The 24,760-nt window shown below is 49.0% G+C and overlaps 2 protein-coding genes across 3 annotated transcripts in view; one reads left to right on the top strand and one right to left on the bottom strand.

Moving 5' to 3' along the window:
* Positions 1–1,265, bottom strand: part of LOC144158920 (protein FAM91A1) — a 34,502-nt gene extending 33,237 nt beyond the window's left edge. The window contains exons 1-2 of the mRNA XM_077690111.1: positions 1,031–1,265; positions 133–217 (exon numbers count right to left, since the gene is read on the bottom strand). Of these exons, the coding sequence (XP_077546237.1) occupies positions 133–217; positions 1,031–1,102 (157 nt within the window). The 5' untranslated portion in view covers positions 1,103–1,265. The remainder of the gene's footprint in view (positions 1–132; positions 218–1,030) is intronic.
* LOC144158921 (acetylcholinesterase-like) lies at positions 105–24,683 on the top strand. Of its 2 annotated transcripts, none has more exons than XM_077690113.1 (3): positions 105–243; positions 17,997–19,559; positions 22,397–24,680. In XM_077690113.1, exons 2-3 carry the CDS (start codon positions 18,007–18,009, stop codon positions 22,590–22,592), a joined length of 1,749 nt encoding a protein of 582 aa, XP_077546239.1. In that variant the 5' UTR covers positions 105–243; positions 17,997–18,006; the 3' UTR covers positions 22,593–24,680. The 2 variants fall into 2 exon arrangements, with proteins under 2 accessions (XP_077546239.1, XP_077546238.1); XM_077690112.1 differs by lacking the exon at positions 105–243 and adding an exon at positions 13,567–13,715 and having other exon boundaries at positions 22,397–24,683.
* The last annotated feature ends 77 nt before the right edge of the window (positions 24,684–24,760 follow it).

Genomic DNA, 24,760 nt, shown 5'->3' with positions numbered 1-24,760 from the left:
TTCATACGCAAGCTCAAACGTACATGCCTCGAGCCGCATTTTTCTGGGAGACAAATCACGAAAACTGCAACAACGGGGCAGATTTCACGTCTCTGAAATGACGAGGCTTTTCGAAGGAACAACGCGGCTCACCCAGGTTTCCACGGTACCTCAGCTGGTTCTTGATGCTGTACTGCAGAACATTCTTCTCATATTCCTTTTCTGAGTTTCCGAGCACCTAGACAGAGAGAACGGAACAAAGTAGTAAGTATGACCATTCTTTTTTTTTTTTTTTCTCATCTACCACAGCTTCGCCCCGATCAATGCAAATGCAAAGGCCCCTAATAAATGCTAGAGCTAATGACCTGGGTAACCACTTTAGCGTTTAAATTTACACCTTCGCAAGTGAGCTTAGTGAAATCCTGAAGCGAATAACCAAAGGGAAAGACGGGAAAAGCTTGTTTAGGGGAGTCGTTGTGGCCATTTTCCGGCCCGCTTTCATACGGATAATTTGCGCAATCCGGAAAGTATTTTCTTGTCGTTTGGAAAGGCAAAGCGTCCACACTAGTAAAGGTATTTAATACGCGGAAGCCCAGCAATGTGGTCGTAATATGCGACGGTTCAAGCCAGCGAGGAAAACAAGAACCAAATTTTGCCTGGGGCTATTTTTTTTTTTTTTAATTTTGGTTGCGAGTTTAAAGAAAGATTCCGGCAGTGTGGCGATGACCCACTTTCATCAACACCAACACGTTCCCATAATCAATTGACGCTCTCTCAAAAAGCGCCGTTGCCTTTGTCTTTTTTTTTTCTTTTTGTGTTCAGACAAATCGGATACATCGCTGTACGCGTCAAAGCTTGAGCTCAATACGGAACGCCCGGAAGCACGGTTGCGCTGTTTTCATTGAAGACATGCTTGCAGGCAGAACACCAATCAATCTGCGCAGCACTAAATTTTATATTGTCAACACATGTCCAGCACTGAGATGTAGAGGTGTCTAAACGAGTTTGCGTAGTTTTAATGCGGCAAATCGCAAACAGCTGACGTCCTCACCCGCTTGGCACTATCCGGAAGCTTGTTCCACGGGCAATTTCTGCTGATGAAACTTTCAACGTCGGCATTCATGGCTACGTTTGGGATGAAATTAGTAATAAAGGTGGGGCCTAATACGATCGAGGGCCCTATCGGCCCCTACATAAGGGTGGGGAACTCACGAAAATTCCAACCACTTGCTAAATCGCGAGCAGACAAAACTGTCAGCGGCCATGTTTATTTGATAGTGCTGTCGATAGGAATCCAAAAAGTTCTTGCGCATTTCTGGAACATTTTTGAAGTGAACCTTACTTAAATAATAATTATTATTATCAAGTTTCATGTTTAAAACTAAAAATTGGTTGATATTATAAGTTTTGTTAAAAAACGGTTTTGTAGGCACATACTTGTTTTAGTTCCGGTTCGTTTTTATGTTGTACGAGCGCTGCAGTTGCGTTTTTTCACTTTCGCTTTATGCAACAACCATCAATATGAAGGATCATTGTTTTCACGCGTGTGCTCTCAGCAGTAGTACGAAACTTTTATTAAAAATTATGGGTGCTTTCACGGAGAGGGGCATGATGACAGGCCGACCGATGCCAAAAGTTCACAAACTGGATGCCAAAAGTTGCTGGACGTCCAGGTGGTTGCTGGTGATCTCGGTTCTTCCACAGCTCAGGTGTGGTGGCTACAGCCGTTGCTCAGGGAAATCGAGGGGTAAGGAGCCGTACCATGCTAGGTGATGCGTTTGTCGGCGGGCCACGTGCACCATGCCACTGTTCGAGTGCTTGCAGAAGCTCCGGAGGTTTGCAGTGAGTGTGCCCAAAGTATCAAAAAGGTGCCAATGGGGTGCTCAGGGTGGTGGTCACCTCAAATTGGTATCTCTATGATTGACAGCTGTCAACATGCTGCTGAGAATATGCGCAGATTTTTAGAGCGCAGCTGCTAAGCGCCCGCTCCTGTGGTTTTGCGTCGTCGTAAGCCTCGTTGTAAACAGTCGAACGAAGAGGATCGACGCGAAAGATGGAGCCGCAGCATGAAAGCCGCGGAGGATAGCATGGCGAGAGTGTGAGGGGGGCGGTATGCCGAGGCTACTTTGCCAGACGTGCTTCGCGGCGGCGACGCTCTGCGAGAAAACGCCACAGCACGGTGCGCCAGAGAAGCGCGCCGTCGTACGTTCGCTGATGACGCGATTAGAGTGTACTAGAAGTTTTAGAGTGGCCCGACCGGCCGCCCGGAGAGGTGCTCGTTTCGCGCAGAAAATAGCGGCGGCGCTGTAGTCAACGACAACTGAAAGCGAAAGCGGCGGCTGGCCGGCCGCACGGCCGCGCGCGGGCCAGGAAACGCTGCTGCTTTGCGCGCGGAGCGCTCGAAATTTGTTCTGCGAGTCGTCCAATTGCTTAAATATACTCTACGTACAGTGGACTGTGGGTAACGAAATGAGAAATAAACGCTGCAGCTCATTTTGCGTTGGTTTTGCCTTTCCCGCTCGACAACAACAAGGAAAATGACGGATTTTCCTTTGCAGCATTCGTAGCGAATTGTAAATAAAGTAATTTCAGCGACATTTTCGCTTCTTCAATTTCCCATAAAAAAGTATTTTTGCGTGAAATTGCCTGGTATGATCCAGTTCATGATTGCTTTATGATTGTGTCCTTATTGTGCTGCCTGATGGACATAGTTGGTCGACGCAAATGACACGAAAAAATATGAGGACTGTGATGATAGCTTCTCAGATGAATTGTTTTATTTATTGCCTTGCAATTTACACTCGGACTGCAGTTATGTGGGTTAATATCATAAGTTGCGTTTGTTTTTTATTGCGTGAGTTGTTATTATAGCAGTATTGAAGCAGTGGCACGGCCGCTTGGGATAATTACGGGTCACCGTGGTGGCCGATCAGAAAATGACACGCGCAAGCGAGGTATCCTTTTAACTAAAAAGGGGTTAGCCCAGCGGTTAGCTCAGTTGTCCCAATGACCGTCTTTCATAGAACTATTCCCGCAACGTTCTATTAATCGCACAACCTTTCCCCTGATTCAGTCAAGAAAGGAGTTGCACAAATTAACACAAATTTAATTCACAAGTATGCTGATGGTACAATTACACGCACATAAAACAAATGCAAAACATAGATAAGAAAAATATTGACCGCGACAGCAATGAAGTACACCACGTCTACTATAGAGGTAAAGGTACAAGAACGCTAACATTGAGGTTCAAATAAACGGAACTGGAACAAATTACACATTTTGTTTTCGTTATCGATAGCCCAGAAAATGAAATGTAACGCGGGAAATCATGCACAAAATCTACACAGGTAAAGGTTTAGGAATAACGCTAACATGGAGGTTTAAATTGACATTTTTGGCCAACGCATTTTCATAACTCGCCCTCGATCATTAGCGACGGCTAAGTTTAAGGTGTTGCTCCCACCTTGGCATGTAATCACGGAACTTGATTAAACCTTTTATATAGAAATGAATCCGTGTCACAATGTATACAGAACCCAACCAAATTTGCTGTCAAGGTCTCACGTGCTGGTCGCAACCAACACCGTTAAGGTGTTTGCTGTGAATAAGGGCTGTGGCACATCCATAACGCTGTCATGGTGGAGCTCCTTGTTGCTGAAGTAACTGGTAAAAACGTCCTAGAGATCGCTAATAAACTTTCAAAAATGCGGGGAAGGATTCAAAAGCACCCCCCCCCCCCTCCTCCGCCCCCCCCCCCCCCCCCCCCCCCCCCCTAAAATACAAGAGGTAGTAAACACAGCGGCACCTTCCCATATGCAGGATTGGACATGTAGACTTGGCACTTCGTTTTCAGTACACACTTCCTTACCAAGTGCCTGCAATAGGTGACATAGCAGGTTAATAAAATAAGAAATCCCACTAACGACAGTACAAGCATCAACGGCAGGGGTAGCCCAGAAGAAGGCTCTTAGTATTTTCGTTCCAAATGAGAACGTAAAAAAACATTAAACTTTTTGCAGCCTATATAGAATGTGCGCCCTGCCACTTTTGCTTCATGCGCAGAGTCAAGAAGGGGAAAGGAAAAACATTCCTGGTGCCTGTCCGTCAAATTAATCCCTCGTTAACTCGAACTCTGCTATCTCAAAATATGTTCACGACCGCGCCGAACGCGGTCGTGAAGTGCAAGTTTACGCGGACTACGCGTCCCCGTTACCGGAATGCTGTCTGGCGCGTACATCATTGCTGTGGACGACGCAGCTGATCATGCGGACGAGGAGGAGCCTCCAGAAGTGCGTGCGTACAACGGCAGAAACAGCATAGTACATATGCTGCGTCTGCTTTGTAACAAGGTAAAATGTAGCGGTGGCGACCACCAATTCATGCGATGCATTGAGAAGCTCGGGTACGCTTTTCTAAGGTGCAGATGCGAACGCGAAACAGCCGAGCGCAACACACTTCTTTCTTCTTCTTCTGCAATAATAAACGTTTCTTTTTTCTGCGAATTATTTTGCCTTTATTACGAAATCTCCCCTGTGCAATAGTGCTTTTGTTAGCACCACTAGCTGTTATTTCAGGGACCTGGCTACAATTTTTCTGTATTTGACTTAACTCGAAACTCTGCGCTTATTTCAAAATTTTCAGATAATTTTACGACTTTGAGTTAACGAGAGCTAGAGGTTACTGTATATCAACAATTATAACGTTTTCAGAAAACGCATAAAAAATGAGAAAGTATCGTTCAAGCGGAGTCATAACGTTTCTGCGTCTACTTTCTAAATCAGCTGACCAAAGGCGCAGGTTTGATTCCCGGCCGCGGCGGGGCCGCTTTTGTGATGGAGGATAAAAGCGAAAAACGTCCATGTCTTCGAGATTTCGGCGCATGTTAAAGATCCCCAGGTGGTTGAAATTAACCCGAAGCCCCCCAGTACCGCTTGCCTCATCGCCTGTGTAGCGCCAGCGCGTTAAACTTCATAATCCAAAAAAAATTCCCCCGCATTTCCCCGAGGGGAAGAATGTGAAAGTGCGAATGCACGGTTGTCGGCCCGCTTGCGGCGCTTGCGCTCGGCCCCCGCAGCCCACCGCCTCGCCACCTTCTCTTCCATCTCTTCCATCGGGTTTGTAGTATCACGTGTACACCACGCAGTTATCAAGCCGCTATAACGCCGCTGAGTCGCCAACGCACGCCGTTGACGACGTAGTTTGAATGCGTTAAAGATATAAGGCGCGTTACTGACAATATCAGCGTTGCGTCCGTGGCTTATTCGGTAGAGCGTCGGGCTGCGGCCCGCAAAGTTCTCGGATCGAAACCTGGCGCCGGATGCTGTTTCTTCTTTGAAGAGCACTGCGGACGCCGCCGACGCCGCCGCCGCCGCCGGCGGTGGATGGTTTGGGGTCGCTTATAAAGTGAATCAGCTTCGCAAGCGCAAAACACCGCCGCGAGCAACGCAAATATTGCTGCGCGCAGGCTTGGAGCTGGTGCCGGGGAGCGCCGGCGGTTCAGTTGTCGACGACAGCAGCGCCGCCGCTATACCGCTTTTATTTTCTGCGCGAAAGTCGACCCGACGGAGCAATGGGAGAGGCCGCCGCTCGGGCCACTCTAAAACTTCTAGTACACTCTAACGCGATCACTTCTTGAGACGCAGCAGATATGCGCCATCGCTGAGAAGACTGCATTTCGCGCCGCGATGAAATCTCGCATTAGGGAGTGTCGTAACTGTCAGCAAAATATTTTACCAATGCAAGAATCTGACATCGCAATAAATTATTCTTGTTTCTGAACGATCCTTGCGCAAAATGATACATGTAGATTAATAACGCGCGTCACGATTTGCGCGAAACGCTTTTACTATTAATATCCCTATTCAGTTTATGAAATGCTTGTCTCAAGCCGATTTGATTTTTGAAGTCCGGTCACATAACTTCACTTCGGTACGTGGGAGGGTGAGGAAGGGGTTACGTGATAGCACAAGGAAAGGAGGTGAGGTCGATATGGACGGAGAAGGGGGAGGGGGTAGGAAAGGACTTGGAGAGGTGAAACATTAACCTAAAGCGATGCTTTAGGTAATCCAACTATGTTATCGGCCTTTGGGGGTAGGTGATCTTACTCGGGTAGAGATTATGGCAGAAGCTGTGCCCTTACTCCAGCTATAATTTAGGCCTTTAGAATGGTGTCCTCCCTCTCGCCAGGTAATTCGCGCCTTACCGCACTGGCACACACCTTCGTATTTATCGCAGGGAAGCCAGTTCTGTGCAAAGAGAAAGAACACTTCTGTGCAAAGAACAAAGAACACTTCTGTGCAAAGAGAAAGGGTACACCCTTTCTCTTTGCACAGAAGTGTTTTCTTTGTCGTCTGCCGACCTGAACCATTCAGCACCGCAGAAAATGCGGGGGCTTCATATTCTGGCAACCCGTGCCCCGCGGCGTGAAGAAACCCGCAAGATAAGCACCGACTCGGTGCTCTTTATAACTATGGCGGCGGACCTGAGGAGGTATTTGGAGGACGGCATGAAGAATTTCGCGCGAGGGCTGGAAGGCAAGGATGAGGTGATGACGAAAGAGGTCTCGTACGCAACGCCCGTGATCTGACGCAGCACCGTGTAAGGGTCAGCGTGGCGAGAAATCCGTTTCTCACAGAATTTCACGCGACGCGCAGAAGTACATTGCAAGGGACCCCGGTGAGATTTGCACTACGTCGGGGCTTTTCCCATGGAGAGTCATCTGGGTGATTTGTTAAAGGAGTACTGACACGAAAATTTTATGTCCCACTTTTATTGCTTTTACCGACGCTTAATGGTCTGGCAAACCCGAAACACCACTTTAAATACTTCAGCGTGCGATAATTAATTACATTGAACGGCCTGAAAATCGTTTGTTTCAAATTCCCGCGCTTTCATCCCGAAAGGCGCGTATGACAGAATCCCGGCATGACCTCACCGTTTTTTGTGGATGTCAAAACACTGCGGAGGCCGGTGGGGGCGGTGTTTAGACCGCGCCGCCTCCGGAGCTCAAGGGCTGAGCTGCCAGAAGGTGCTAGGCCTACCATCGCGATGGAAATTCGATGACCGCTTTTAATAAAAGTCCCGATGGCGACTTCTATTGCGATTCCGGGCTATATTATCGCTTCCTTTCCAGTGTGTGGAACGTTATGTTTGCCAACAGTGCCTTTCTGGGCAGTGGTTATGCCGTCCTGGCTACGTGCACCCGTTTGTGAATGCGCCGGCACTGGCTCGCCGCTCGCGTGGCCGCGCGCGTGGGGTGACGTCACGAGTTTTTGACGAGCGCTGTCCGCGTCACTTGTTAGATGGGACGCTGAGAGGAGCATCTCTTGCCGGCGGCCCTGTCCTTCCTGCGTCGTCGTCGTCCGCGTCCGCACAGCTGCGTCTCTCCTCCGCTCACCCCTCTCCTCTCGCCGTGATAGCGCCCCCTCTCCCCCAACATCTGTGGCGCGCGCAGTGCGGTGCGCTCTCTCACTCCGCCGGTGGGCGGCGCTGCGCGCGGCGCAAGCGCGCTGTGCGCATGTGCAACGCCCTCTCTCTCCGCGGTCTCCTCTCCTTCTGGCGCGCTGCGCATATAAGCGGAGTGCCGCGCTCCGGCCAGTCTCTCAGTCGACGGTCGTCCGCGCTACGCTCTCTCTCTCTCTCTCTCTCTCTCTCTCTCTCTCTCTCTCTCTCTCTCTCTCTCTCTCTCTCTCTCGCATTACCAGACGATTGCTCACGCAATTCGAGAAATCGACCCAACGGAAACGCACAATGGAACCCCCTTCAGCGTCGCATCACACCAGGGTTCCCGCGAGGGGAGGTGGGCGTAATTTTTTGGCTACCACGGGATGATGTCACGCTGATGTTCACTTGCTGAATGCCGCTGCTCGTGCTGTTCCGTCGGCGCGATAAATGAGATCCAATTAAAGTATGTTCTTCGCGTCGCAGGCCGCTTATATTTCAGCCAGGGTATTCTGTTGAGTAAAGGAAGCGAACTTTGCAATGATATTAATGCCGAAAATTGGTGTCAGTACTCCTTTAAGTAGCGAAGTCCATGAGCGGGCAGGTTGATGGACTTCATTTGCCGGGGCGGTGGCTTCATAAGCACATTAAACGTGAGTAGCCGGAGGCAAGAGAGCACGAAGCAGCGCGGTAGGCTTTCGTCCTCACGGTAGGTTCTCTTTCGCAACCTCTATCGCACGCCACGATATGAATGTCTCCTTTTCACCACGTTGCGACCGAGAAGAAAGTATTTATATTCTTGTGACTAATTGCATGATTTCAAGGAGAAAATGTGGGAACTTTTACGAGGTGATGCAAATAACACGAGGGCCTGACGAGGGCCTCTGGCTCTCGTCAGGCCCTGGCTTGAGGCGCTGGTTCCGAAGAGCCCAGTGCCAGCTTTTATGGCAGCGCTTAAAGCATAATAGCGGCACACTAAGGCACCTTCCTGCCGGCAAATCCCAAGAAAAACATCATAACAAATCACCAAAGTTCCAAATTATAAAAACCCTTTCCTTAGCATTTTTGATACTTTGTTGAGAGCCGGTATTCGCCGGAGGAAGGCGGCAACTTCAGTTTGTCATCTACGCTGCATTTGTTAAAACAGAAAAAGCGATGTAGAAACCATAGACAAGATGATCGCTATTTTTTTGTTTTTTGCACTAGGACAGAGTGGTTCCAAGTAGAACCCTAAAAGGAGCAGTTAAAGTTGGAAGTCCTGACGTACGGATGACTTAAGATCATATGGTTCGTCAGGGTTGTATTGACGAGTGTTTTGTACCATCGCCTCCGCAAGAATTTATCTTTAGGCGCGAGTGTTTCTGGAACCGTCGAATTACATCCAGAACAAAAAAGATTATTCTATGCTGTACACGTTAGTTCGGAACGCTCTGCCTATCAAAAGAGAACAAATGCGGCGTAGAAAGAAAGAAGGGAACACGCACTTCCCTTGGCACACAGATAACACAGATAACTCCGACCGGCGCAGCTGGGAGGTAGAAGCAAAACACAAATATAAACAAACCAATTGCATGGTTCGCGGCAATATGTATGTATGTATGTATGTATGTATGTATGTATGTATGTATGTATGTATGTATGTATGTATGTACGCATGCCATCAAGAAAAAACCTACGATCTACCACACCACATGGGGATGCCAAAGCTCAAGGCTGTCCCCAAAATCAGAGAGAGAGAGAGAGAGAGAGAGAGAGAGAGAGAGAGAGAGAGAGAGAGAGAGACAACTTTATTAAAGTGCCTGCAGCTCAGTTAGATCCCCCTCGCGCGGGGGTCTTTCCGCGACACGGCCGTGACGTCTTCTCGACTTGTCCCTCTACCTTGGCTCCGGCCTCGCTACTCCCTTCGGACGGCTTCGCCTGCCCCTTCGTTGGGGCGGTAACCTTTCGTCAGTTTCGGTTGGTCGTTGCCTTTCGAGGGCCGCCGAGATCTGCTGGACGGCCTTGGTCTGCTGTTCCTGGTCGTAGCTTCCCGCTGCGGCTTCGAGATGCGGCGGGATCATAGTCTCACCCGCCGCGCTGGCTCAGTGGCTAAGGCGTTCTGCTGCTGAGCACGAGGTCGCGGGTTGGATTCCCGGCCGCGGCGGCCGCTTTTCTGATGGGAGGCGAAAAACAAAAACGCCTGTGTGTACGAGATTTCGGCGCACGTGAAAGATCCCCAAGTGGTCAAAATTAATCCGGAGCCCTCCACTACGGCGCGCCTCATCGCCTGAGTTGCGTCGGCGCGTTAAACCCTACAATCAATCAAACCAATCATAGTCTCTGTCGACGCTTCGCGTGGGTTTTTGATACCGTCCCAGAGAATGTGGGCCATGGTGGCTCTCTCCTTCTGGCACACTCGGCACAAGTCACTCTCGTACACGCTCGGACACACGTGCCTCATCAGCACCGGGGGGAGGAGTGACCCCGCCTGCAGTTGCCGGTATATCACCGCTTCCTCTCGGGTCAGGCCCGGGTGGGGCGGCGGTACCTTTCGTCTGCTCAGTCTGTACCACTTCACGATCTCGGTGAAGGTGGTCATGCTGTCCTTGGTCTCCCTTCCCTCCACCACCGCGTCGGGTCGGCTTCTGCCGCAGCGGCGCGGTCGCCGGTTGGCGAGTCCTCGCACCGCCACGTTTGCCGTCTCGTTATGGTTGGTGTTGCTCCGGTCCGACACATCGATGCCCATGTTTGCCGGGAACCACTTGATCGCCATGCACCTCCTCTCACCGTCGAGGTCGACCGTGCATAGTACTCGCGCGGCCTCCCTGCACACTCTCCCTCTGGCGTAGTTACACACCGCCGTTCTCGAGTCGCACAGCACCGTCGTGCACGCGGGGTCGGCGATGGCCAGGGCGATGGCCCCCTCCTCTCCCCGGTGCGCCTTCTGGGTTCTCACGCTCGCCGCCGTTATCGTTTCGCCAGTCGACGCCCTGACGACCACCGCGGCGTAGGCCCTCTCGCTCTCCTGGTACTCCGCCGCGTCCACGTACATGGCCCCTTCGTCTCTGGTGTGGAGGTCCACGAGCGCCTTGGCCCTCGCCGCCCTTCGCTCCTTGTTGAACTCGGGGCTCATGTTTTTCGGTACCGGGCATACCCGTAACTGTCTGCCTGTGGCTTCCGGCACAGGTACCTGTTCGTTTTCGGCTCCTTCCTCTATCGGTGTCAGACGCAGGTCGTGCAGTATCTGTCTGCCCGTTCTCGTTTCCGATAGCCTCGAGATCTGGGCGGTCCTCTGCGCCTCCGCGATCTCCTCCAGGGTGTTGTTCACCCCCAGGCCCAGAAACTTCTCGGTGCTCGTGCAGTGGAGGAGTCCGAGTGCCGCCTTGTACGCCTTGCGTATGAGCGCGTTTATCTTGTTTCGCTCGCACTGCCTCAAGTTGTGGAACGCCGCGACGTACGTGATGTGGCTTATGGCGAAAGACTGCACCAGTCGGGTGAGGCTCTCCTCCTTCATGCCTGCCTTTCTGTTTGACGCCCTTCTGATGAGCCGTGTGGCCGCGGTGACTTTACCCCCGAGGCGGTTCACCGTCTCGCCGTTCACGCGCTTGCGCTCTATTAACATGCCTAGCACTCAGATCCTCTCGACCACCGGGATCGTGTGGCCGCCGCTCGTTCTGACCTTGATCTTCGCCTGTTCTTTCGGCGACTCTTCGTAGCCTCTCTTTTTCCTGGTCGTTCTCTTCGGTGGGAACACCAGGAGTTCGGAGTTGCTCGGGGAGCATACGAGTCCGGACCCGTCCAGTTGCTCCTCGATGGCATCCACTGCTTCTTGCAGCGTGCTCTCTATGTGTACGTCGCTTCCTCCCGGGACCCACAGCGTTATGTCGTCGGCGTAGATGGTGTGTCGCACCCCTGCCACTCGCGAGAGTCGTTCGGCCACCCCGATCATCACTAGGTTAAAGAGCAGCGGCGAGATGACCAAGCCCTGGGGGTCTCGACACTGCCGAGCTTCTTCTCCGGGAGCTTCAGGTCCCCGGCGTTGACCTCAGTGGTCCGCTCCGTCAGGAAGTCTCTGATATACTCGTACGTTCTCTTCTCCATGTTCAGTCGGGACACCTGGGCCAGGATCGCCGAGTGCCTCACTTTGTCGAAGGCGCTTTGCAGGTACAGGCCCAGGATCAAACACTAATGTGAAGCAATGGGAGGCTCTGCTGGCCAGCGCTTGCTGTGAAGACCAGATCGGTCTGATTCAGCGGGCACGCAATGCAGCCGAGGCCGTTGGAGCCCTGGACCACGGGTACCACCCTTGCTGACCCCGTCGGGAACTGTCGCACATGGCACACGCCCCCGGTGGAGTGCAGCCCAACCACAAAAAATATATAAATAAACGTTTTCCCTTCCTCTCTCATGTGGCGTAAGCCCACGCCCAAGCCTTGACGACGCCGGGAAGTGCGTTCGGGTTTTCCGGTCTACGCTGTACGGATTTGTGTCGGCCTAAAAAAATGCGGTTAAAATGCTCCGCGCCGCGTACACGCCTGTGGCAACTGAGCGGCCGTGGATGCCCCATGTTCAATGCTCACCGACTGGGTCTTTCACTACAGTTTGCCAACGTATCATGAGCGACTGCGCGAAAATTGTTTTAATCTGCTCAACGTAAAGTGTTGCGACAAAAATGGGTGACCTGAAGAACTTTTAGACGGTCAGAGCTTTTAGATAGAATAATATATGCGTGCCAGAAAAATGTTGTGGAAGGACCTTAGCATGAAAATTTTCACGGATATATGTAAAATAGCCAGTAGCCAGGCTGCGTACTTATAAAATTTCCGCTGTAAATAATAAAGAGCAGGGCCTTTTCCTACTGTAGAAAGCCGAAATTGACTTTAGCAGCCCTGAAAAAAACAAATGGTCCAGTACAGTTTGGTTGTCACTCTATCATGAAACACAGTGACACCTACAAGCCGTTCATCAAACTCGTTAGCTTCCGAAGCAGAGGAACATGAACTTAAAACGTTTTCGTAACATTCAGGTAAAGCGTAATGAACTCGGTCGTTTTCGCTAACTGGTCGTCCATTGTGCTCAACCACAGTAATTTCTTTCGCGGAGATTTTTTTTCTCTGCTTCGGGGTATTTATTGGAAAGGGGGAAACAATACGCATACGATAGCTTCCTACAAATGTTGATTTAGCCTACATGTGACTGCCATGCCTATAGCCATGATAGCTCATTTGCTAGTGCTGCTGAGCGCGAATATGCGGGCTCGGTACCTTATCGCGACTGCTGCTTAATTGCCCGAGGCGAAAAATGAAACGCCCGCTTGTCGGAATTCCAGAATGTCAAAGGTATCCACGTAGTTTATTCCGAAGCCCTCCACTACGGCAGGGTTCATAGCTCGGTTGTTGCTTGGGCGCTGAAAATCCCAGTCAGAACTCCCGTCTGTTGACTGCTAATGTGATGCTATTAACATTCTCCCGTCTGTGTGTCGGTTTTGTGTTAAAGAACTGAATTTACTCCAGTCACCCTCGGTTCTCCCTCCATTTCCCTCTAGTCGCTGCATCACCCTTAGTTCGAAGGTGTAACTGACGCCATACGACAGGAAAACGGTTAGACAGTAACCAACACTCATTTTGACACCTTTCTTAACGACGTTGATGAATTGCCTATAATTTGGAGGAGTTGAGAGCAGTAGACAAAAGATATGAGCCCTACGCCATTGGTCACTTTGAATGGCAGTTTTTTTCTGCTCCGTGGGTGTACAACGTATATAATGACCTCACGGCTGAAGAAATTATTATGTCATGCGTGTACCTGCCCTGTGTCAGACAAATATTTCGGTACTAAAATATCGGCCGTCTAATTCGTCATAAGAGCTGCAGGAAAGGTCAGCAGAGCATTCAAGGCATCGCGAGTTGTAGGGCTTCTCATGAAAAAGCCATTTCGGAATCGGTACTATTGTTATGTCAAGACAACTGTCCACATAAGTAAAGCCGGTATGATGTGCTAGAAACTGGACGATCAATAACGTTGTTGCCTTCTCGTTTGCGGTAACTATTGTTTCCATCTTGCAAAAGAATGCCCGCTATACTTGTGATGAATGCTGCCATTGGACCCAGCCGCTCGAGTCGACAGCTGACGGGCTGCGCAGTAGGTGCGTCCGAAAGATACACCTTTTGAAGAGTTTAGTCTGCTCTACACTCAGTCGGACAAAGAAACATGCTACGAATGGGAATGTTCCAGAAGTCAGAAATTTGAGCAAGAAAGCATTAGACCACAATTCTTCCTGCACCTTGATTGGGCTCGATTATGGGGCTTCTGGAGTAAGTTGGCCGGCATTTTTTGCGTTGATATTTCAGAGGAGGAAACGGGGAGGGGCGTTATTAAAGTTAGATAGATTCGTCCGCATATAAATGGTCACTGTCTACTGCTTTGTCAGAGAAATGGTCTTTCGAAAGAAAGAGTAGGGGATATGATAATTACAAAACCAAATAGTAGCTTTCGCCTAGAGTGTAGTGCACAGGCGATTTTAGAGTTTTGTTGTTAGGAATATTTAGTGAGAAGTTTCGACAGTAAGACATCTAATGAAAATAAAACATGGCTTGGCGTAGCTTCGACAAACAAGGCCACGGTCCCCGAACAGTTGCTACTACAATGCTATAGAACGCACATTCTGCCTCAGGCATGAAACTCTCTTACCAAAATGGTCGATTTTGCATGCCTTGAAAGAAAAAAACAAAAGCTGTTTTACATTGGATTGGCAAATGATTATCACACAATGTTACTTATATATGTGTTTCATGAAATATGAAGAACCGTGCAGCTAATCATGAAAACAATGTTTAAAATTCACCTGAACACCCTCATACATTCTCTTAATAATGCAATACACATTGTTAATTAGGTGGTAACTAGTAGCATGCAAAAAGCGACACATCTGATAACGTACGTGTTAGCATAATCAACGCTATATATATAGTCGATTTGAATTCGACAAATCACTCGGGGCAGACGGCGCCACTTTTTTTTAGACAACGACAATGATCATGGTTCCTATGCTCGGGCCATCGTTTGCATGTGTTACGGGTCAAGTCCACTCAGGGCCCTTTTTTGTTCCACTACTCTAGTTTTCTCATTTTTTCACTGCTTAGCAAACCAAAGCATCTATACTTGTGGCCGCGTACCTTGTGATGCCGGGTCTATTGTTTGCACCCGAATTTTTTTCATCCCTTCATCGAGCTCGTTCACTGAATCTCCTTACATCTGAAGTGCTGCCGCTAGGTTGCCATTCTGTTTCCCCGTTATCCTGCACAGGTGTGGACAAAAATAACGATGGGGGCAATGTCAGAATTTATGTCACGCACAGTCACTGCGCAAACTATGTACAAAAGAAAGAAGCTGTAACTTGGTGATAAGAGTGACAGAAGAGGAGACACACACAAAAAAGAACATTTGTATGCCCAGTGAAATACATGTGTACGAACAAGCAATACCAGAACAGTGGATACGTGTTGGAACGGCACATTCATAAATATTAGCCGTAATTCGTTTACAGTACGATCGCATTTCTTGTTTCTTTTTTTCCACTATATTTTTTATAAGAGAACAGTGCGCCGACCAATCGCTGAATATGTTTATTGGAGCTCGCATCAAATGCCCACGTTGGTTTAGAGAAACCCTAGAAAATGGCCAGAGATGGAACTGTTTTTGTGGGGCCCTTTCTCATCGGTCATCTTTACTGAGCTTTATCGTGTCCTTTACAGCTTTGCGTAAGCGTTGGGAAACTTATGACGACGCTGAAAAGGTATTCTAGCGTCCAAGGTATTTCAGCGTTTTTTGAAACTCACACAGACCAAATACATACTTTAAAGGGGCCCTAAACAGGGTTCTAAAGGTTGCGACTTTACGTGCACAATCTCTGGAGTACTATCTAGGGAACTTCCTGTTGCAAAAGTGGTTTTAAAGCGTTGAGTATTTGGCGGGTTATCGTTTATTGAAAAGGGCCAACAATAAGGCCTGGAGCCTATCATCGCGCCTCCAAAGCACTGTGGAAGCTATGACGTCACCGACCCGGCGCAAGACCAACTAGAAACACACGACGAATCCATTGCAGGTTTGAGATGCGTGCAGCTATTGGCTCCGCTCGGCGGAACATCACGCTTTTTTTTTTTTTTCAGCAGCCAGCGCGCATGCTCCGCTTACCAGTGCTGAGCCGGGCCAGTCGGCGGTCGGCCCGCCGGGCCCGCTTCAATTTCCGGACGGCCGTGCTCCTCCCGTCGGCCGTGCTTGCGAGCGTTTGAAGGCCAGATATGGGGGAACCAAACACAACGTGCTCGCTCACTACAGTAATTGAAGATTTTCACCGACGATTAGAGGCCGCTAGCTTCTCCTACATGCGGCGCTGTCGCGGCGAACAGGTCCCCCCCGAGGTCGCGCAGAAAAAGCTTAGCATCTCCGCAATTATTCAGCCACCGCTTTACGAAGCTGCGCCAATGACGATCACCAGCGCAATCTTTCAGCGCACCATCACAACCTTCACGCATTTATAAACTGATTTTCAGCAATAGTCCCGCTCTAGCGGGCGGTGGCAATTGTTTTAGCTACTGGGGTGTATGCCGTATCGGGCATACACCGCCGAGTGGGCTCCTTGTCGACCATGCAGGCAGATGTTTGCCGCGGTCGCGCGTGTAGCAGCGTTTCCGCCTGCAGAGGCGCTCCGTGTTCTTCAGAGTTAATAGAGTTTTAGCCTTGCGGATAGGGGAGGCTCACGCTATGGCGGCGGTTACCGGGACCCGACCGCGCATGCGCACGCGGGGAGAGCGCGGAGGTCGCCCCTCAGCGGAACTAATGCGCGGGCACCTTCACGCGGTCACGACTCATTATCAACTTTCTCGGAGGACTTTTCCGCTTCCTCACCCTCACCTCACTCGACCGCAATCGTCGGCATTCAGGATGCTCCAAATGGGATCTTACTCTTCGAGGGGAAGGTTTAGTTAGAGTTCCTGTATATAGCTCCCGCAGGGAGCTCCCTGCGGGAGCTATATACAGGAACTCTAGGTTTAGTTACTTCTCGCCAAACATAGAACCGCATTGTCCGGACTGCGGGGAGGCGCACTGCTCACTAGCACATATGATCTGGCAATGTCCTGCGTTACGCGATGCAAAGTTCACCAAAGAAGAGGACTGGGAGGGAGCCCTTAAGAGCGGCGACCTTTCGGTTCAGCTTCGGGCTGTCCAGAGGGCCTGCGAGAGAGCGGAGGGTCACGGCCTTCCGGTCCCTGCGTGGGAGCGGCCCGCGACTGTCACAGACTCCCCTTGATAGGGGCGGTCCAAGGCAGTTCCTCAGGACCTGAATAAAGTTCTTTGTCTCTCTGTCTGTCATGGTGAGGGCCGGCCCGCGGAACTAGTCCACCGTACCGTAACGAATTCGCAAGTGCCCAGTCGAGTCCCGGTACCTGCCGCCGTAGGGTTAGCGGATGCAACCCGCTATGCTAAAACTACACTAAGCTATAAACTCAACGAAGCTCGAATGGCGGATGGCACTCCCCTACTAAGGTACGCCATGCCACCGGTGGCGGAGCGCCGCTCACCGGAACCGCCGAAACGTGCACCGGCGTTTCCCCCAGTGCCGGGAACACCGATTGGCTACACCATTCAAAGGGGCCCACCGATAGCGGCGCCGTACTGTTCAGTGCTTCGTGCGTGACAGAGGCTGCGTCAAAGAAAAAAAATGTGGCAGAATGGCTACGAGGATCGGTGGGCAAACAAGGAAAGAAAGGAAGATATTTTTTGCATGTTTGTACAGTGCCTGCTTTACGCAGATGTGTGATATTTGGAATGCGTTGTCGTGAAGGGGTACTGTACCGATCGACCTATCAACCTACGGAATTTTAATTAGGGCCGCTTTAATGAGAGACCTAGAATGTAGGATAGTACGTCGACGCTATGGAGGCCACTGGCTGATCGCCACCACTGGCTGTATGTCCTTTAACTGCACACGACGCGACATCGCAAACATTCGAACCTCGAGACTGAAAATTTTACGGCTGTCTTTTCCTTCCGTTTCATATTTCGCGGTGGGGCTCACTCGAATGGAGCACGCGCCAACACACACGCACAGGCGTTCGCGCTCACGCATGTATGAGCCACCACCCGAGATTATAGTTTCATTCCTGCCTCAGTAACAGTTCTGGGACAGTTGGGGACCATTCTACGGTCAAACACGACTATATTCACAGGGCATGGAGATGGCTTGTGCAAGCAAGCTCACTGCACAATCATACTCTGCCCAAGTAGTTGTCGTTGAAGACCGCTAGCACGTCAACAAAATGAATTGCCAATGAAGAAACCTCGCGAGCTTGATGTATATATTAGGCCGACTACAGGAGATTCCATGCACGCTCCACGGAGAGTTCCAATTTGTGCTGCATAAGCCCTCAATGACAATGTTAGCAAGTGGCGTCGTCATGATATGCCTGAGCCTAGGTAACCGGAATGGGGCACTGTTGTAGTTTATATACACCCCTCTCCAGGACTCAATTTCACGCCACCATTCCAGACATTGTATACTTGTTTTTGCAACTTGTTTTTATTTATTACTGCAGGAAACCGAGGATGCTGCTCTGGAACCGCTCACGTCATTACGTCGCCATACAAATGATGCTCACTTTCAGCGCAGTTATCTCAGGATATGTCATGCATAAAGAAAACGTGCAGAACACATTGGACGCTCGTCGAGATGACTGGGGGGTAATTGTGAATACCACCAAAGGCCTAGTCAGAGGATTTGTGAGCGAATCTTCGTTTGGAAGACAAGTTCGCGTTTTCTACGGCATACCCTATGCACAGCCACCCATTGCAGGGCTGCGGTTCAGCTCCCCCGAGCCGAACACTCCGTGGAGTCACATTTTAGACGCTACAATCAAGCCAAACTCCTGCGTGCAAGCAATCGATGAATTCTACGGCAACTTCAGCGGAAGTGTAATGTGGAACGCGAACACAAACATGAGCGAGGACTGCCTCAAGCTCAACGTCTGGGCGCCCATCTCCCCAATAGAGTGCGTTGCTGTCCTTGTCTGGATCTACGGCGGGGGTTTCTACAGCGGCACATCTACGCTGGATGTCTACGATGCAAGAAGGTTGGTTGCGGAGGAAAACGTGATCGTGGTCTCGATGAACTACCGTGTCGCTTCCCTCGGGTTCCTCTCTTTCGGCGACGAACTGATGCCGGGCAACGCCGGCCTGTATGACCAGCTCCTGGCGCTCCAATGGGTTCGAGAGAACATACGTGCCTTCGGAGGTGACCCGACTCGGGTGACACTCTTTGGTGAAAGTGCCGGTGCTGCAAGCGTCGGTGTTCACCTCTTGTCGCCGCTCTCAAGAAGCTTGTTCCAAGGCGCTATCCTTCAGAGTGCATCGCCCACGGTACCTTGGGGCTTCCACGATAAAGAGACTGCCCGGGAAGCCGCAAGGAGGCTGGCTAAAGCGATGAAGTGCTCGGAGAGCTTGGATCACAGCACTATCAACTGCCTCCGCCGAAAAAACCCGAATGATCTCGTGCAAAATGAAAGTAATAAGGGTGGTGTCGTGGACTTCGCATTCACCCCAGTCGAAGACGGTAAATTGATACGCAACTTTACGCAAGCGCTGAAAGAAGCTAGGCCCTTCCTGAGAACCGTTCCAGTCCTTCTCGGCTCCAACGTGAATGAAGGTTCCTACTTCCTGCAATACTTTTTTGGATTTTCCGAGAAAGAAGAGTGCCCGGAAGTGACAGCTGACAACTTCACGGCCGCCATTCAGTCGCTGGACCCTGTCCTTGGACATCCTCCGATGGAAGCGATCTTGAAAATGTACACGGGCAATGTGACTCCTACGACATCTGGAGGGAAGCTTGACATCCTGGACTCTATTGTAGGTGACTACCACTTCACCTGCCCCGTTGTGCACTTGGCGGACATTCTAACCCAATTCGGAGTGTTGGTGTACCAGTATGTGTTCGCGCGCAGGTCTTCTAGGAACCCCTGGCCCCTGTGGATGGGGGTGATACACGGCGAGGAAATTGCTTTTGAGTTTGGGGAGCCCTTTAATGCGTCTCAGCGGTACGACAAAGAGGACAAAGACTTAAGCGGCCTCGTCATGCACTACTGGGCGAACTTCGCCAAATCAGGGTATGTGCTGCGATCGACCGTATTGATACCGACGTTTATAAAGGACAATTTGGCTGTGATAAGAGCGTGAGCGCAAGATATACATCCCCGTATGTAGGGAAAAAAATACGCCTAACGATGAGTCCAATGCCCTATTCCCGTGGTTACCTTGTTGGTATCCCGTCTTGACACGTCTTTTAAGTGAAACCTTGGTTTGTTTGAAACGTTTAACGATATTATTGCAGAAATGTAACTGCCCCAATAACAATATTAGCTGTCTGCTCAACGGCAACGTCGTATGTGGTGCCTGTTGAAGTAACAAAGCAAGACTGACAAAATGGCGTGAAGGTGCGTGGATTGTACAGGACACAATTGGAGCTTTTAGGACAGTGAATTGAGCTAAGGCAGATGTACAATACGCGGCAAATGAAACGCGACCACGAAAATACGAATAAGCTAACACGCAAAATTGAAAAAAATACTGTTCGTTGAGCTCTAATAATGGCGCGCTATTGGCATATTCGGAAAGCCACATTTCCGTACTTTGTTTTTGTAAGCAAGCCACGCGTCATTTTGACTTGTATGGAATGAAATCGCGCTATTCTGTGTTCTGATTCATATTTTCGTGTTCGCGCTTCATTTGCCGCGTATTGTACAAGTTTAGTGAGGCAGCGAAAGAGATGTTGCCGTGCTTCCAAGATAAATTTCACCAAGTGTTCGCTCTTCTCACTTGGATATCTTAGCGCGCGCCAAGCGTATGTTGTTATCCGCCACTATCAGGATGATGACACTGAAAAATATGTGACAGATGGAATTGGCGCTTAATATAGAGTATAATATTGAGGAGGTTCCACGTTGTAGTGATATAAAAGAGAATAAGAGTAAAACACAACAATAGGCCAGGGCGGAACTAGACGAGGACAGAGGTAAGCGAAAGTAAGTGGAAAAAGAAAATAGCAGAACACAACGGGAAAGCCAACGAAGTCAATTAAAAGAGAGTAAATAACAAGATAGTTGTAATTTGCATTCGCTCCATGGCTTTCTGACGTGGTTTTCGTACAGTAATCGACGAATGAAGTTGTAAAATAACAGAGATGTACTCTTCTCAAGTGGATATCGCTGACGTTCCCTTCAAGCGCATTTTGTTGGTTGCTATAAACTTGTTTCGGTATTGCTAATTTTTTTCTGTTTTTTTACGGGATTCCAAATACGGCATTTGGATACGCAGTATTTATGTCGTACGTACTACGACGACTGAACTAGCCCATGCGCAAGCATAATTTCGGGGATGTACTATTCTTACGTGGATTGGCATGATGGTGCACGCGGAAGCGTTTCAGCAGTGTTCTACAAACTTTCCGTACTGCATGAGTTTTTTCCAGTTTTTTGTCTTCCTTTTTAATAGTTAACAGTGTCGTCTGCACGCGTTACAAACTGCAATTAACGGACATACGGCACAAGCCTCAGCCCGCACCTTCGAATTTGCCGATAAACTATTTCACAAATTTTTCTGAATGACTTCAGCAAAGTGAAGCTATATTGCAATGGATCCGAACACCTGGTAATAAAGCTTTCTTTAAAGCTTTGGGCAGGTTTTTTAAAATTTGTTTTTTTTTACTAGCGGGTAGATGGGTAAACTGCACGGGCGAAGCTTGGTTATGTAGAGTTCTTTCCGGGGCCATGAAGACAAAATGCAAGTTTGGGTCATTCGAAAGATTGCCTCGTTAGAATAACACTGACACCACTTCTAACGCGAACTTCATTCAAATAAGCCCTATTATTAAGAAAAAAGAGAATGGCCATGAGACCCACTAGAATATTTCCCGAGCTAGAACCCATGACGTATTATGGGCAGCTGTGCCATTAGCTGCGGCCGTCAAAAGCAAACGCAAGTTAGGCAGGGCTTACAAGCTTGCAGAACGAGCTATTTCGGCTTACATTTAAAGCATGCTATTTTTATTGCTGCAAAAATGGTGGGGTAAACAACGGAAGTTACGCACCCACACATAAACATAGAAGCACCAGTGCGTATGCGCACACTATGCCGGTTATACCTGCACAGCCGTCCGGCCCATTCAGCTTTCACGGGCAGCTGGCATAAGGCACATCGTCTCCTGTGACTCTCTTTGTCGAGCATACCAAATGTTTCACGATACGGTTACTATCAACCGTACTATCAATCATACGTAGGGTTTTTGTAAATAAATAAATAAATAAATAAATAAATAAATAAATAAATAAATAAATAAATAAATAAATAAATAAATAAATAAATAAATAAATAAATAAATAAATAAATAAACAAACAAACAAACAAACAAACAAACAAACAAACAAACAAACAAACAAACAAACAAACAAACAAAGAAACAAACAAACAAATAAACAAACAAACAAATAAACAAACAAATAAATAAATAAATAAATAAATAAATAAATAAATAACAAAAATCAGCCAGGTACAAATCCGGTCAAAAACAAATCGAGTGCCAACAGCAGTTCTGAGCGGCATCGTGGCGCCATTTGGTAAGACGAACGGTAAACGAGGCAACAAAATACGTTTGGCCGTTCACTGCAGCCCCATTGACTGACTAACAACCGTTTCAAGCACCTGCCCTCGTTTCAAGCACCTGCCATCATTACTGACGTCAAAAAACAGCGGGAGAATTAAAATTTTGCCTTAAAGTGACTACGTTCTTCGTCAATAAAGCAACGTTTGCTGCCGGACAGGCGCTGGGGGCACTATTAAACACCAAATATTTCGAATAAAACAAACTTGTGTATTGTCTTCATGACCCCATTAAAGCAAATGCCTCAGGTGTACCTCAGGATGTACATTTCTTTTGTGTCACCCACAGGAACCCCAACGAACACGACGCAGACCACACCGTCCCGTCGCCCGTTCCCACGTGGCCAAGACGCACGTCTTCGGGACGAGAACACCTGGTTCTGAACGTGAGCAGCATCATGGGACACGCGCATCGAGCAGTCTACTGCGCCTTCTGGGAGAGCGTGCGGCAGAACAGGACCACCACCCAAAGAGCCGAAGGCTAAGGACCGCCCACGTGCAGTGGTTATACGGGCGCTTTCATCTTCCACACACCAATTTTGCCTGAGGCCCATTCCGAGAATTTTGTGCATGGCTGAATGAATATCGGCCAGTGAGTGAATCGGTCTAGACAGCAGTGCCCCATACACAGTATGTTGCCGTAGCATGGGGCGAGATACCCTTTTGAGAACTACTTTATTTTGAGCTCCACCCACCCTTCTGTAAAATTCGCCTCTAATGAGTAAGGACGAGTAGAAGCACGAGGACGCGGGTTATATTCCCGGCCGTGGCGGCCACTTTTCTAACGGAGGCGAAAAGCAAAAACGCCCGCGTGTGCGAGATTTCGGCGCACGTTAAAGATCCCAGCCTGGTCAAAATTAATCCGGAGTCCTCCACGACGGCGCGCCTATCGCCTGCGTTGCATCGGCACGTTGAAACCCTACAATTAATAAATCAAGGACGAGTAGAACGACAGAATCCCTATAGTACGCTAATATGAATATTCCATTCCAGGCAGCCATGTAATCAAATTCGGTAACTCTTACGGTGGTAGTGTTAACAGTAGATTACTGTACTGTATAGATGGATGGATAATAAGAAATTAGAACTAACTAACAAGACCGATCAATACATCTGGCCCAGAGCTGCACCGGCTGATAGGTTTATGCCGACAGGAATAGAAGGGTGTGCAGCTCTGATGAGGTAATTCACGGCGTTATCATTTTGATAAGCCTGCTGTCTTAACACTGTTCCCGTTTTGCACCATGCTTGCTTTCGGCAGTGCCCACATAAGCGTGCCCACTTGTGCACCGATGGCGTCACCATAGCGAGCACGCTAGCCAGCGGATGGTCGGGCGGGGGCTTGTAACCATTCCCTTTGTTCGCGACTGGTCTCCCGCAGACAGCGATAAGATTCGGATAGGTTGTTCATTCGGCGTTATGTTATTACCGGTACACTTTCCTTGCATTATATACGTATATTTTAAATACCGATGTGAAAAATATCCATACATGGTGGCATGGCTTGATGGAATAGATACTAGAATAGTGCCAATGTCATAAGTGCTAACCGAGCGCACCCATCATGATGTAAATGAGCGTGAAAGACATGCAGTGCAAGGCAGCTGAACTTCAAATAAGTGATACTGTGCTCAGGGAATAATATATGCAAGTGACAACAGTGTACCAAACAAACCTATTTACTTTGCTACCCGAAAATGAAGAATCGGCCATAGTTTGAGAGATGACCACTCCGCGATGCGGCGGACATCAGCGCCAACGGAAGTTATCACTGGTACAAAATTTATTTATTGATTTCAGTGATTTTTTATAATTGTAACATCCCGATGGAAACTTTTTGTTCGATTGGCCACTGTGGCATACTTGGTTAATCACTTTTTATAGATAGGTGTTATTCTGTGATGTGGAGGGCAAGCGTTTGCCAGCAGAACTTGTTGCTGGCCGAAACGATTGTTTGGTGAAATTTGTTTGATTGATCGCCTTGTTGATTTATTTAGTGACTGTTACTGGTTGATTCAAATTATTTGTTTTATTGTCTGTTTTACCAAACCTTGTCAAACTCTCACCTGTGTGTGTTTGCTACATATATATGCATGTGCTCTTACACGTACACTGTGGCACACCAAGCTGAGAAAGAATAAACTTTATTACGAGCATCATAACTTCGGGTGGGGCCCCAATCCAGGACCCCATTGGAGACCTTTGCTGCAACGGCCATTTCCACAAGCCTAAGCTGGGAGTCGAGACCAGAGCTGGGCAGCTCCTCCCACTGCTCACGGGAAGGATGTGCGATTCTTTAAACCTTATGGTTTGCCGAACACTCCCAGTCCATGTGGTATAGGATGCCCGGGGCAGCGCAGAATTCGCACAGCGAGACGTACTGCGTAGGATGAAGCAAGTGGAGTTTGGTCGGATGAGGAAAGGTATTTGTTGGGAGGAGCCGAGGGCAGTGCTCCTGCTCCTTGGTTAGAGATTCGTGGGTGGGAGGATAGATCATTATTTGGTACTTATAGTACTCTGTTATCTCTTGATATGTAACCAAAGGACACGCTGTCTCTAATCAAGACCCTCGGGTCGCCTAGCGGGATAGATCTCGGGCGATGCCATGGGCAGTCATGTTGCCCTGTAGGGTGGAGTGGGCCGGTGTCCAAAC

The sequence above is a fragment of the Haemaphysalis longicornis genome, unplaced genomic scaffold, assembly GCF_048455015.1.
Source record: "Haemaphysalis longicornis isolate Haplotype H1 unplaced genomic scaffold, Haemaphysalis longicornis Haplotype H1 scaffold_10, whole genome shotgun sequence".
Classification (NCBI taxonomy): Eukaryota; Metazoa; Arthropoda; class Arachnida; order Ixodida; family Ixodidae; genus Haemaphysalis; species Haemaphysalis longicornis.
Note: the sequence above shows the minus strand (reverse complement) of the source record. Positions and strands in the feature narration are given on the sequence as shown.

Bases quoted from the DNA above. Each gene is read 5' to 3' on its own strand.
- LOC144158921 (XM_077690112.1), top strand. The intron at 19,560-22,396 runs GTATGTGCTGCG...TGTCACCCACAG, and splicing joins GCGAACTTCGCCAAATCAGG to GAACCCCAACGAACACGACG.